The sequence below is a fragment of the Charadrius vociferus genome, unplaced genomic scaffold (assembly GCF_000708025.1).
Source record: "Charadrius vociferus isolate BGI_N301 unplaced genomic scaffold, ASM70802v2 scaffold430, whole genome shotgun sequence".
Lineage (NCBI taxonomy): Eukaryota > Metazoa > Chordata > Aves > Charadriiformes > Charadriidae > Charadrius > Charadrius vociferus.
The window spans coordinates 1,371,558-1,384,823 of NW_009646541.1; the positions used below are offsets into that span (position 1 = coordinate 1,371,558).

At 45.8% G+C, this 13,266-nt stretch overlaps 1 protein-coding gene across 1 annotated transcript in view; it reads right to left on the reverse strand.

Moving 5' to 3' along the window:
- Positions 1–6,530: 6,530 nt before the first annotated feature.
- Positions 6,531–13,266, reverse strand: part of HEATR2 (HEAT repeat containing 2) — a gene marked incomplete at its 5' end in the record, with an annotated part of 29,264 nt that continues 22,528 nt past the window's right edge. The window contains 4 exons of the mRNA XM_009886153.1: positions 6,531–6,670; positions 7,189–7,380; positions 9,329–9,485; positions 10,878–11,028. Coding sequence (XP_009884455.1) covers positions 6,531–6,670; positions 7,189–7,380; positions 9,329–9,485; positions 10,878–11,028 — 640 coding nt within the window. The remainder of the gene's footprint in view (positions 6,671–7,188; positions 7,381–9,328; positions 9,486–10,877; positions 11,029–13,266) is intronic.

Below are 13,266 nucleotides of genomic sequence, written 5' to 3' on the forward strand. Positions count from 1 at the left end.
GCTCCCAGCCCCTCGGCGGGATTTAAGCACGCCGGATCCCGTGCTATGCCCAAGCGAGCATCGCCGGTGCCAGCAGCCGGCCACGGTGGCCGTGGGACAGCTGCGACACAAAGAGATGTCACGGGCCGCTTTCAGCAGAGGACTCGTGGTGTGAAACAAGCCCCCTTCTTCAAATATTTGGGGAGCGTATGCAAATACCTGCAATTTGAAGCAGGTGAGGCACAGTGAGTTACACCTTTGGTCCCTCCACACCTGCAGCTCTCTGCAGGCGCCACAACGCTGTGCGCTGCGGGCAGGGGCGGCTGTGATGGCAGGGAGCAGCAGAACAGGGCATGTCTCCCTCCAGAAAGGGTAATCAAGGCCAAAAATTGTTATTTACGCGTGTGTGCAAGAGAAGTGACTCAGCTTGCTGGGAAAGACTGGGTGGTAAATACGTGATTATCAAAAAAATAGACTATGTGTACTTGTTTGGATACAAAATGGGTAAAAGCAGCTCATCCTTAAGAAAAAGGTGCAAAATGAAGACATCCACCTAAGATGTTAGCTGATGCGGATGTAGCGCTGATTTTAGGCAACCACTGTTTGTTTTTAAAAGAGCTTTGCTCGAGGTATGCGGAAGTTTTAAGGTGCTGCAGCCGAAGTCGAGCTGGTCCCAGTGACCCCTGGAAGGCAGGAGGTGAGCGGTCAGAGGCGCAGCCGCTCCCGGCAGACGGCTGGATGCTCTGCAGGAATGGCCTCCCTACTCCCACCGCCCTGCTCCTGCGCGCACCCCGCGCCTGCACTCCTTCTCGTTAGAGAAGATCATGTTTAAGGGCTTAAGACAGTCAGGGCAAAATCACTCCGTAGTTCAAATCTCCCTGAAATTCCTTGGTGCTGCAGGGCCGGGCCCTCTCAGGGATATTTCTGCCCCGTTGCCCCGGAGCCCACCATGCAGCCACACTTGGCGCTGGCAGGATGGGGCACGGCGTGCTCCGCTCCCGGCCCTGCTCCAGCTCCTGTGCTGCTCAGACTTGTCCCGAGCAGTTGTTTTTCCATCAGGAGCAGGCCAAGCCGCTGGAGGAGGATGGCTTGCACTCAGCTTTCCCTCCACTCCTTGGCTGTGAGGAGCATTAGAGCCTTTGGCTTCTAGGATTTAAGGGGAACTTGGTTGGATGTCCTGGTTTTGTTAAAAGGGAGTTAATTTTTCCACGTATCAGAAGAAACTGCTCTGAGGCAAACAAAAATTCTTTCAAAGTTTTTCAGCATCCAACAATGAGCTCTGAATGTAAAGTGGGCTCACTGAGTGTCATTGGCTAAGCTGGAGTCTGTAGAAAAATGGTCAGTAAGAATAAAAAAATGATCGTATAAAAAATGTTTCAGCTTTAACACCCCAGAGGGCAGTTAGGAATTTAGGGGAAAAAGGCTGTCTTAACTGACGCCTGCTATAGGGAAACTGTGACCCCAGGCCAGACCAGCCCAGGGCCCACACCTCCCCAGTCCTGCCCCTTCTCCCCATCCCTTCCCACTGCCACTCCTGCTCCCGTTCCCAGTGTGCTCCTGGACTCGCACCGAGCAAACTGGTTCTGCTGTGCGTTCTGGCCCTCGCCGTCAGCTACAAAGGTGCATGTCCCCATGGGGACTGGATGCGGCAGAGACCAGTGCAGCAGGGTGTTTCTGACTGGTAACACTGGGTGCTGTGTGGGTTGGGAAGGGTGAAGCGTTGCCCTTCCTGGGGTTGCAGAGGGCGAGCAGCACTCCACGGGTATGTGCAGCCCCAGTGCAGGGTGTCTGGAAGCACTGTGCGGGCTGCTGAGCAGGGGACAGTGCTGTGTGACAGGGCAGCGAGGGGACCAGGTCAGTGCTTCACAGTTTGGGGGAATGGTGGGCCTGGGGGGCACTGGCGGAGTGGCAGGGAGCGGTGCTGGGGACGGGGGTGGTGGCAGCGTGTGGGGGGGATGTGCTGGGCTAAGGGGGACGCTGTGGCATTGTTCCTTAGCACAAGGAAGCGTGGTGACCTTTGTGTCCAAGGGTGGGGAGATGATCGTATATATGCATTAGAATGAAAATCTCCTAAAGTATCTGGAAATCTCATTTCTTGCTCATTAGAGGCAAAGTTTCTCACCCTCTGGATCACACTTTTCGGTGAGACTGACGCAGGCCCTCTCCCTATGCCGTCGTTACTGTCAGCCAAAGGCCGTGGGCGCTACACGCGGAGCAATTAGGTTATAAGTTAAAAGGGGGCTGCAAAGCACTTCAATTCAATTTTGCCAGGGGACCCTGCCGGCGCCCTGACTTACAGGGGATTTCAGACATTAACAAGAAAAGCCGATTACGTGGCAGGCAGGCCGGCAGAGCCGCCTTCTCCTCACAGCTCTCATCTGCTGCTTCATCTCAGATGCTGCTGGTCGGGAGCTTCCCTGGGGGATTGATCTCGGTAAATGGACACAAGCCAGTTAACTGGCATTTCTGTGCATCCTTCAGCTGCCTAATAATGAAGATTTTTTTGCTTTATTTTTCTTTCTCTCTTTTTAAGACATGGTTAGAGCTTCATGTGGAGAGCTGAGGCCCAGAGCAGTCCCTTGCGTACCCAGCAGGACCAGCTCTGGTCCACTCTGCTGGCCAGCAGTTGCTCACCTGCCCATGCAGAGAGCCTACTGCAGGTTTGGCAAAGGAAACAGAACCTCAGCGCCTCTCAAATCAGCGGCTGCTTTCCCCAGGCCAAGATGTCCCTGCGCATCTGGGGCATTGCTCCAGCCCGGTTGTGTCGTGCAGACAAGGGGCTTCCCTCAGGGGAGATAAAGCTGGGCAATAACCCTTCAGAACTCCAATCTAACTGGGAGAGAGACAGCTACAGCTATTACAGCATAACAACTTAATAAAGTAAAGAAAATAATAAATAAAATAACTTATATTGTTGTATAATAACATGAATAATTACCATGGTTATACTATGTTATAATAGTATAGTTTTATATAGTTTTATAGTAAAACTATACTATTATAGCATAGTATAACCATGATAATATATAGTATATTACAAGAGTTATTTCTGGTTATTTCTAGTTATAACTGTAAAGTTCTTATACTGTAATAGCTAAAGTTCTGTATGGAGGGATGAGACTAGATTTGAGTTCTGACAGGTTGTTGCAGTCTGTAATACCCCTCCGGGTGCCACCGGGGTTGTCTCTGGGCAGCTCGTTGCGTAGACAAGCAGCCTGGGTGCCTCAGTCCGCCTTTTCGGCGGGTTCAGCTGCGAGTGCCGCTGCCGGGCTCTCCCCGATCTGCCTAAAGCACCGCTGAGGAGATCTGCGGATCGCCAAGAAGGACCCGCACGGAGGAGAAGTGGATGGGGCTGGGAACATACGTAACCTCCAGTCTCTCCTCCAAACCCTCTCTGGTGTCCACTTTCAAAGTCCAAGTGCCTCATTTAACAGTGCCCTCTCAATGGCTGATTAATTGATTCTATTTAATGGAGCCAACACATATTTAGAAGAATCTATATTCAGTTAGACAAACGCATGCACTTACCGAAAACTTTGTTTTGCTGAGAATCCGAGTCCCAGGATCCCCCAGAACAGGTCCTCCAGCTTACAGGGACGCAGACAGAAGCGCATCTGTTCGTCACAGGAAGGGCAGGGCCAAAGCCTGCTTATCTAAAGGGCCTGAAAGTTCGAGATAACTGTTTTGCCTAGAAAACTTGTCCTTGCTTAAAAGTTACGTAATGAATATGATCCTAGTAATGCTATGCAATGAATGCAAATAAAATCTAGTACATATAACGACTGGTCTAGCAAAAGAGAAAAAAAAAAGATACATTTCAATTGTGTTCCTACTGATGCAGTGAAAGGTTGAAGCTGAGCAAGTTGAGTCTCAAGAAAAATAACTTCAAAACCCAGGCTCATACAGCATCCCCAGGAGCCTGGATAGCACTACTTCTTCGTAAAGGGATTTGAGAAATTTGGGCTATGCAAGTTGAAGTATGGTAAACTACAAGCAGGGTCAGCATGTCGTTGAAGTCCTGTGTCCAGAACACTTTGTAATAGAGATGTGCCGGAGGGTATCTCGTTTGTCACATGCCTAAACAAGACCAGGTTGCTCTGTAACATGTCTCTAGAAGGACTGTTAGAATATTCCACTCACAAAGCTCTCCTGGCTCTGCAGAAAAAAGCTGGTTTGCTGGATGATGCGGAGATTTCTCTTTGGGAGGCATCGCACAGCTGGCTGCTCCGAAAGATAACAAAATGCTCACAATACACAGAAAAATCCCTCCCCGGACTGCTGAACATACCAACCTTGACGAATCCTTCAGCTCTTACCATTTGCGTACCAGCTTTAGAACACCTTGGAAATCTTCTGACTAGATTTCACTTCACCTAAGAAGGTTCTCTTCTCTACCCCCACATTTGAAGTTGGGTTTTCAGATCTCTTCTTTGGATCACAAGGTAATTGAAAGCACCCGCACAGCATTTGTACTGCGGTTGTCAGGAGGCGGCAGTAAAAGAATCTAAATTCTGCCAAGATAGGAACCTAAAAAAAATTGTGTCTGTAGTAACATCGTTGAGTAGGATTTATTTGGTGGCCTTTCGAGAACTGGGTCCTCGTTGCTGAAGCAAAATTTTAGGTTGCGTTGGAAAACCCTGCTGCATTGCAGCACTTTGAAACACTATTTTTTGAGAACAGTGTTGAATGAAAACTCTACGGGCTCTGCTACAATAGTTATGTAGTCTATTTCCAGTCTAATTAAATTGGCTGTTTGATTTCGATTAGACTAAGGAAATAATTTTAGAGAGTGACAGAATCAGGCTGGAAGCGATGTGCGGAGTGCAGGCAGTCCAGATCCCTGCCCGCGCGGAGGCAGGTCAGACAGGTTTCCCAGGACTGGCTCCAGGCAGGTTTTGAGTGTTTCCAAGGCTGGAGACGCCACAACGTCTTCACTCGATTTAACGTCTTCTAGGGACTTTTATTTCACTCGTACTGTGCCGTCTCAGAATTTGAGCTGCCCCTCCAGTTACAGCGAGTTACATCGTTAATAGTTATGTCAACTGCTCAATACAGGAATGGTCATATTTCGTCTTTTCATGACAAGAAAAGACAACTTCAAAGAGAGTACATATGATCTAAAATGAGCGTCCTGTTCTACAGGAATGCAAAATAGCTTTTGGATCACTAAAAAACTACTCGGTTATTCTGTATCTTTAGTAGTATTGTCCCTTTTTGGTAGAATTTTTCAAGACGACTCTGTTCTGTAGAGAGGTGGCCGTGAGTGTGCAGTACTTTGCTTTCAAGCCAGGAATGTCTTGTCTTGTGTATCTAATATCTTTCAAATGTTTCTTTGGAAATGCAAACAGAGATCGCTGTAAGCAGACCAGGGTTTGGTTAACAGTTACGTCACAGTCTGAAAAGGTGAAGTTAGCTCAGAAGGATGAACAAACAGGAGGGCTTCCCACAGCGAGAGGAGCACTCCCAAACCCCACCGGGCCTGTTCTCCCACTGGGAACAAAGCTCGGGTACTTGGGAGGTGGAAGCCAAAGTGCACCTTTTTCAAATAAAATAAAAATAAAATAAAATAAAAATAAAAAAATAATAAAAAAAAGGATCCTGATTTTCCATGATTTGCGTGTGCAATAAATAGCACACTACCCCACAATGACTTAGGCAAGAATCGGGGAACTCACTCACTTTATTACATAGCTGAGAATATGAGACGACACTAAAACTTATACACTACAACAATCTTTTAAAAAAATAAATCCAGCTTTAACCTAATTTCATTTCAAAGTAATATGCAAACAAGTGTTGCTTGCTTTCCAAGGCACAATGGTATAAACCAAAAAACTGGAGATGCGATATATTTTTATCCAAAAATATAAATACTGTTAATCTAAACGACAAAACAGCCCATTTCTCCCATGTATAAACCTTAATTTAAAAAAGGTTAGCTTTATTCTCAGTCATGAAATGCAATACAATGACAATAAAAACTCTTCCTTTCGTGACACCTACTCGGAACACGTCCCTATTATACCAGCACAGGAAGTAGGAGAACTCAAAACCTTATAAAATTTTGCTGCATTACGCAAGAAAAGTTTGGCTGTTTTTTTTCCTGATAAAACTGATCCTCACAGACCTGACTCCGCAAAGTCTGAATATTATCCAGAGTTTGAAATGTGCCTGGAAAGACTGAGTCCTCGCTGAATTGCATTAATAACTTTTGACATTAGACTGTCACTTTGTTATATAAATTATCTTTCTCAATTACAAATAGCATCAAATTCCTGAAAGCCAGTGCTCCTTTAAACCTTGTATCTGAAAAACTTCCAGTGCAAAGTGAATTAAAACATTGTTTTATTGCTAGCAAATACAAACAACTGTTCAAACGGCAAAGAATAGAGAATTGTGCCAATTTGACTTTTAAATGAGCTAATAGCGAACTTACAAAGAAAAACCAATCTATTTATTGCTCAGCCTTTCTTGAGCAAGGGAAAATACGAAAGTAACCCAGATCGGGCAGATTTCACAGAGAGTTCACTACAGAGCAGCTCAGCACCGACTCACAGAGCCGAGTCTGTGGCTGACTGAATGTGACGCAGTAGTTGCTGACAATAGACCGGCGTCCGATGCTTCTCTGCAACCCCCTCGATTTCTCTCACGAGCAGTTCTGGATAGATAACACTTCCTTCTTTTAAAACGTCTGTAAAACAAAAATATGTTTTATAAATCATTAGCTGCTCTGTATTTCTCTATCCAATTTCCCTCAAAGTAGCCAAAACCTCCCCTGGAAGTTGTTCTTGTACACGTCACACAGTCATGGCAACCTGATTCCTCGTTATTTTGCCGAGGACTGCATTTTGACATTGACGTGCTTGAACACAGAGCAATACAACAATAAATTCTGAAGAATCCGCCAAGCACGCTGGGATATGGTCCCACCCTGCTATGGTTCCTGTCTGGGCTCCGTGGCCCGTCTACCATCCATCAGCTCTTGGGATAGAGCAGGTGGCCTGACGCTCCCCGCTGGCGAAGGCGAGAGAAACCATCACCTTCTGCACACGGGTAAGAGGCCTGAGCTCCCCTCAGCAAAGCCGAAGGAGAGCTGCTGGTGACCCCGGCGGGCCAGCACCAGCCTCTAGTTGTGTGCACTGCTTTCATCGGACTCTTCAAAACACGATTGTTAAAATTGTTAAAAATACCTGCGACTGAAAGTCTTACCTAGGACTGCAGTTTGGGTATTTTCATCTGGATCGTCAAGATGTATCAGCAATTCTTGGTACAGAAACTCAATGTGACTTTCCATTGCAGATTTCACGTCGCTGTCCTTTAAGGATTCAAACCAGTGAGTTAAGGTGTGAGCAGCTGCCAGGCGTACGTCACACGAAGCGTCATCCAGACGCTTCAGAACTTCTGGAGAGGAGCATAAACACACCCAGACAGCACGGTGAACAGCACAGTTATCTTCTGCGTTTCCAACAACAAAACGTATTTTGTCATCACTGAAATTATTGTTGCATTTATGTATTTTTGTCTTTTGAACACTGTGAATGTACGCAGTGCACTGTTCCTACAAGCAGGCAGTGCATGCTTACTGGATTGTTACCTTGTCAGAAACATGCAAAGAAATGTACCAAATTATTTTGATTAGTTGAACATTCCCTAGCACTCTTCTAACATGTACTGTGAATGTCTATTAATGCATTGCAGAAGTAGAGTTTAAGTATTTTTATGCTCTATAAAGCACAGCATTTCTGTCGAACATTACTGTTTCAGTGAATGACTGCACTGCAGACTATTTGAATAAGCAAGATGCAAAGATCTACTTTGGCAATTGTCTGATCATGTATTTCTCCAAAAAAAAAAAAAAAAAAGTTTGTTGTTAGATTTCTCCTGTGCCATGTAAGAAAAAATATCAGTCATTAAGATGCTGAATTTGGGAAAGTCTGATGTATCTCTGAGAACATAAATCCCGTCACATAGCACAGACTGTGCTTCTCCTGATTCATTGTTCAGCACGTAAACATCACCCTAAGAAGCATCACAGACAATAGCTCTATTTGACATTGCAGCACTCCAGATTAGGCTTTTCTTCTGCCTCCTTCTTTTTTTTTTTTTTAAATAAAAACCCCAACCCAGTACCTATTCAGGTCTATTTATGGTACAATGAAGTGGTTTGCTCTTGGCACTCAAACACAGCATGGAGAACAATGTGACTACCATTTCTGTAATGCGTTACTCTTCTGCTTTCACTATAGTTAGAACATTATTTCATACAGTCTAAACAAGGGAGCAGCACAGCCGAAGCCCCGGCAAGCCTCGCAACGCCCGTCATCTTGAGTGAAGTTCCATCTAGCGGTCTGATGCACAATAACGTGGGGAACACGGCTCAGTCCCGCCGGACTGGGAGTGGGGCCGTTTCCAGAGGATGTCACCTTCTCTGCGGTCCCACACCCGGATGACACCGGACGCTGCAGCTGAAAAGCCGCTACAGCGCGGCCTCGCAAGAACCGGGTGCTGCAGAGTCACACTCGACAACACCCACTCCGGTGCTGAACACTTTGATTTTCTAAAATGTATATGTGCACTTTAGACACTGCAAGCAGTCTCACTGACAAGTTTAAGACCACATCTTAATCTCTGCAGGATTACAGCATTAAATTGCCTCTCAGACACAACAATGCTGCTAACAGTATGATTTTATGCAGCACTGTACTTTTTCCATTTCCTCATTATCTATAAAATTACCCTGGGGGAGAACTACCCAAATACCTAAAATACCAGATAAGACAACACAGAAACAGCATTAAAATATGTGAACAGGAGGGAAATCAGAATGTCTGAAAAAACAAGTCTATGTAAAATCCACCCCTGTTTGCACCTCAAACTGTTCATAGAATCACAAGATCATCTACGTTGGAAGGAACCTGGAAGATCATCGAGTCCAACCATCACCCTGACACTGCCAAACCACCACTAAACCATGTTCCTCAGCACCACGTCTGCCCGGCTGTTAAACACCTCCAGGGGTGGCAACTCCTGTTCCAGGCTGTTGAAGGGCTTTTTGCTCTTTACATGGGATTAAAGCCAGATGACACCGTGACATACAGCAGTTTTTGTCATCCCCTTGTCTGTATTAGTGCTTTCACTGCCACCAGCTGTGGTGAATCTGCGGGTGAGGTGGACAACTGCACAGTGAACCCTAAAGCTGTGCACGGAATCTGCCTACTGCTCCAGCACAATGCTTTTCCCCCTTAAAAACGGAGGCAATTATGATAATTCAGGTAAAAAGCAACTGTAATTCTTCAACACGGAGATCCTGATTAAAAAAAAAAAAAAAAAATTGAACTTTTACACTTACCTGTGTAAGTGTTGACAAATTTATCTTCATCAAACTGCTTCCCACAGACTTTTAAAAAAACACCAACAATACGACAAGCCATCAGCCGAGTGATTTTAGAGTCTTCATCCATGGCGGCAATGATTTGGGGCATTAGCCCGTCTTTGACTTTTAAGATCTAGAATTAGCAGGAAAAGCACAGAAAAATGACAGCTTTTCAGTCACTTTAACATGTAACGATATGCTTATTGGTTACACGAGTTACCATTAGGTCTGACCGATACTGGCTTGCTTAGTTTAAAAAGAAAAAGTTAATGATAAAAGTTAACCTAAAAATCTTGAAGTTACACAGTTCTATTCTGACCTCTAAGCAGGTTTGGGAAATGAGCATCCCCCAGTCAATCATCCAGTCCACGAATGCTCAGTGTATATGCAGATGAGCTTTATGTAACTTGTAAAAGCTTTAAACTTACTCGCCTTTTTATTTCTAAAAAATTGTTGGCAAGACTTGAAATAATTTGGAGATGAGGATGGTGGGGATGTACCAGTAGATGGTGCTGTTACGCTAAAAGGAAGCTTTTCAGACAAGTCTGCTATGTAGTTTGGGGTTTGTTTTCCAGTTTTTCTTGTTTAGTTTAGACAATGGTTTAGTGAGTTTCATAATTTGACTTTATTATGTACATTCTGTGTACATTAAGGCAAAGAAGGCATTAAGGCACTGACTCAGAAAACACATTTAACTACAACCGGAGTCTGATAGAAACGTTTTTGTGTATGTGGAATCAATTTGTTACATGTGTTAAAGCACTTTGTTCAGTTGAGGTCTGTTACAATGACAATAAAGACTATGAACATTTAATAGCATTTTAATTCCATTTATTTTTTAAAAATGCCCTTATATTGAACTTATTTCCAGAGCATCATTTCCAACTGCTATTTTGGTTAGCAAAGAAGCGTCAGCACCCCCTCAGATTCAATTAATCCTTAATCACTACAGTGGGTAACATTTCGTTACGTGTACTCCTCGTGAGCTTTCTACTTCAGTTTCTCCAGATACCCTCCGAGCTCCCTCTCAAGCCCTCCTGCCCTTTCCAGGAATCATTTCGACATTTTCCCCCAAACGGACCTGTGGGCTCCACAGCAACCAGAGGACTCGTCTTTGCCACATTGTGCAGAGCAGGTCCCGGCAGTGCCGGTGCTGCCGCGCAGGCGTGGGGTGCGGGGCGAGAAGGTCAAGCACCAAATTGCTGTGCTAAGAGCGGTTAGTATTTTGTGCTGCACAACTGACGTTATTGTACAACAGAGAGCTACTAAATCCGGCAATGGTGAGTTCTACAGCTCACGATATTGCTGCCCGCAGGCCTCTTATCAGGATATCATCGTCCCTCCACTTTTCAATTATTAATACTTAATCACAATTAATGAATTTTATTATGAAAGCTATATGTCAATCTGAAATTACTGCTTACAATAAGGATTTATCACCACCACCCCACCACCCCCCCCAAAGTTTATTTTGCCTTCCTGCCTAAGATTTCAAAGTACATTTGATGAGAAAGGGAGAATTTACCTCTTCTGGTGAAAGCGCTTCGCAGTGAATGAGAGCCCAAAGGCACGATACGGCCGTGGTGCGGATGGCAGCTGCTGTCCTTCCAGCGTGCCACTGCAGATTAGGAGCCAGGATGTCTTTTATCACAGTCTCAAGGTAGCTAGGGAACAGCCTGAAGCCAAAAATAAGAAAGCAAAATAAAGGTTCATGAGAAAGTGACAAAGAGACTGACAGGATGTAAAAGAGAATCTTCTGTCATAGAAACACAGGCAGAAAAGAAAAAAAAAAGACTCTGTAAAGGAATAAATAAAATCTTATAAGCCAACGTGATTATAATGTATGTGATAAGCTGTTCATAACTTAATTTGTCTAGATAATACTTAAACGAATACCTAACATTCATGGAAAGGGGAGGCGAGACTCTCTCCCACTTCAGACGATGCCCATGGCTCACTCTGTTATCTTGGTAAACTACTTACCTTCTCTCTGTCTCCTTTTCTCCGTCTGCGAAACAGAGATAACACCCTGCATGAACGCTGTGAGGTTTCATTAATATTTGTAAGGCCCTTTGAGACTGTCCAGTGAGAAGTATTTCTAACATGACAGGTGTGAAGGCTACTGATGAGCCCTGAGCGCCTGATGCCGCAGGGAGCCAGCACGCAACACTTCGGCTTGCCCTCGGCTCAGAAACTCCTCTCCCTCGAGGTCTGTAGGATTTCCTGATGGTGCCAGTCCCAATGCTGTTCGTTTTCATTACAAACACGTAAATCTGATATTTTTGCTGATGCGTCTTCCTCCTCCTCTATTGACCGGGCTATTACACTGCTAAAAGTTGCTGCAGGAGTCAGCAATTGCCATAGGCACCATTCCCTCACCCATTTCATCCCAGCTCAAACATTTTTAAATTAAGAGAAAAAGATAGAGATCTTACAAGTTAAAAAAGACCTTGCTGCATCAGAGCCACGTGTGCCTGGCGGGGACGGGATAACTAAGGCTCAGGTTATTCACTGCGCCTCCCTGCCTTAAAAAGCAGCTGGCAGCACGCAGAACGGACCGACAAATAACCGGCGGAACCCATCTTGCCTTGTGTCCCGCTCTCCACAAACGTCCCGCAGACCCCACTGCGGCACCCGAGAGCACAGCAGCACATCACCGCCCGGTGCCGGGCAGGGGGAAGAAGCTGCTGCTGGCGTTTCCAGGGTGAGGTAGATGGGAACAGTCTGTTTCCAGTGGTGCCCAGTGACAGGACAAGAGGGAACGGGCACAAACGTGATCATGGGCAGTTCCATCTCCACCTGAGGAGGGCCTTCTCTGCTGTGAGGGCGGCAGAGCAGTGGCACAGGCTGCCCAGAGAGGTGGGGGAGTCTCCCCCTCTGGAGCCATCCCAAACCCGCCTGGACGCCGTCCTGTGCCACTGCTGGAGGTGCCCCTGCTCTGGTGGGGGGTGGGATGGGGGAGCTCCAGAGGGCCCTTCCAACCCCCACCAGTCTGGGATGCTGTGACCTGGGGCTGCTACAGGGACGTGCTGAGCCATGGGAGGAACACAGAGGGTAGATGTTAACAACAAAGAGTTATCACTAAGTACTTTTAAAAAACCCACAGCAGCAAAAGAAAATCACCCAGCAGTGATAACCTTCCATGATAATATTCCATCAATGTAACAAGAACTGTAATTGTACCGATTTCTTTCCTGTAACCACCTTTAGCCCCTGTGGGGAGAGCCAATCACCCAGGCGGCACCTGCCTGCGGTGTGCCCAGCTGCCTGCCCGGCCTTCAGCCTCTGCTGCACCCCCAAACCGCACCGCTCTGTCTTCTGCGGGCTGAAAACAGGTACCCCCGGCTGCTGCGTCACCCCCGGCACGGCAGCGCCCCGCGCCCCACTGACCCGTCCTCGCCTCCCGCCCAGCAGATGGCACTTCAGGTTCAGTAATAACAAGAAATCTGACGCCTCGTGAGACACAACTAAATTTATCAAAAACATTTAGATGTATTATTTTAAATGCATTTTTCAGAATTAATAATTTTCTATTCAAAAAGTTGCCAGGAAAAAATATAACTAATGATCCTCATCATTCCAAATTTCCTTTTAGCTCCAAAGCTAAAAAAGGCTTTGCGCTATCTGATCAGTAGCCGCTTCTGTTTTTCATAAAGCCCTTCTGTTAAACTGCAAAGCAAAACCAATCTGTCAAAACATCAAGGTGAATTCCGTCAGTATTATGTTAACCATAATGCTATGCTATTTGCGAGAATATTTGTTCTACTGCCTTGAAATAGAATCAGTACAGCGGTACCTGGCAATTATCTGACTCAATCATGTCAGACTCAAACAAAATGAGATGACCACACAACTGCGTTTAGCATAATAAGGAGAAGCCTCCCTCTCCCTCTCCCTCTCCCTCTCCCTCTCCC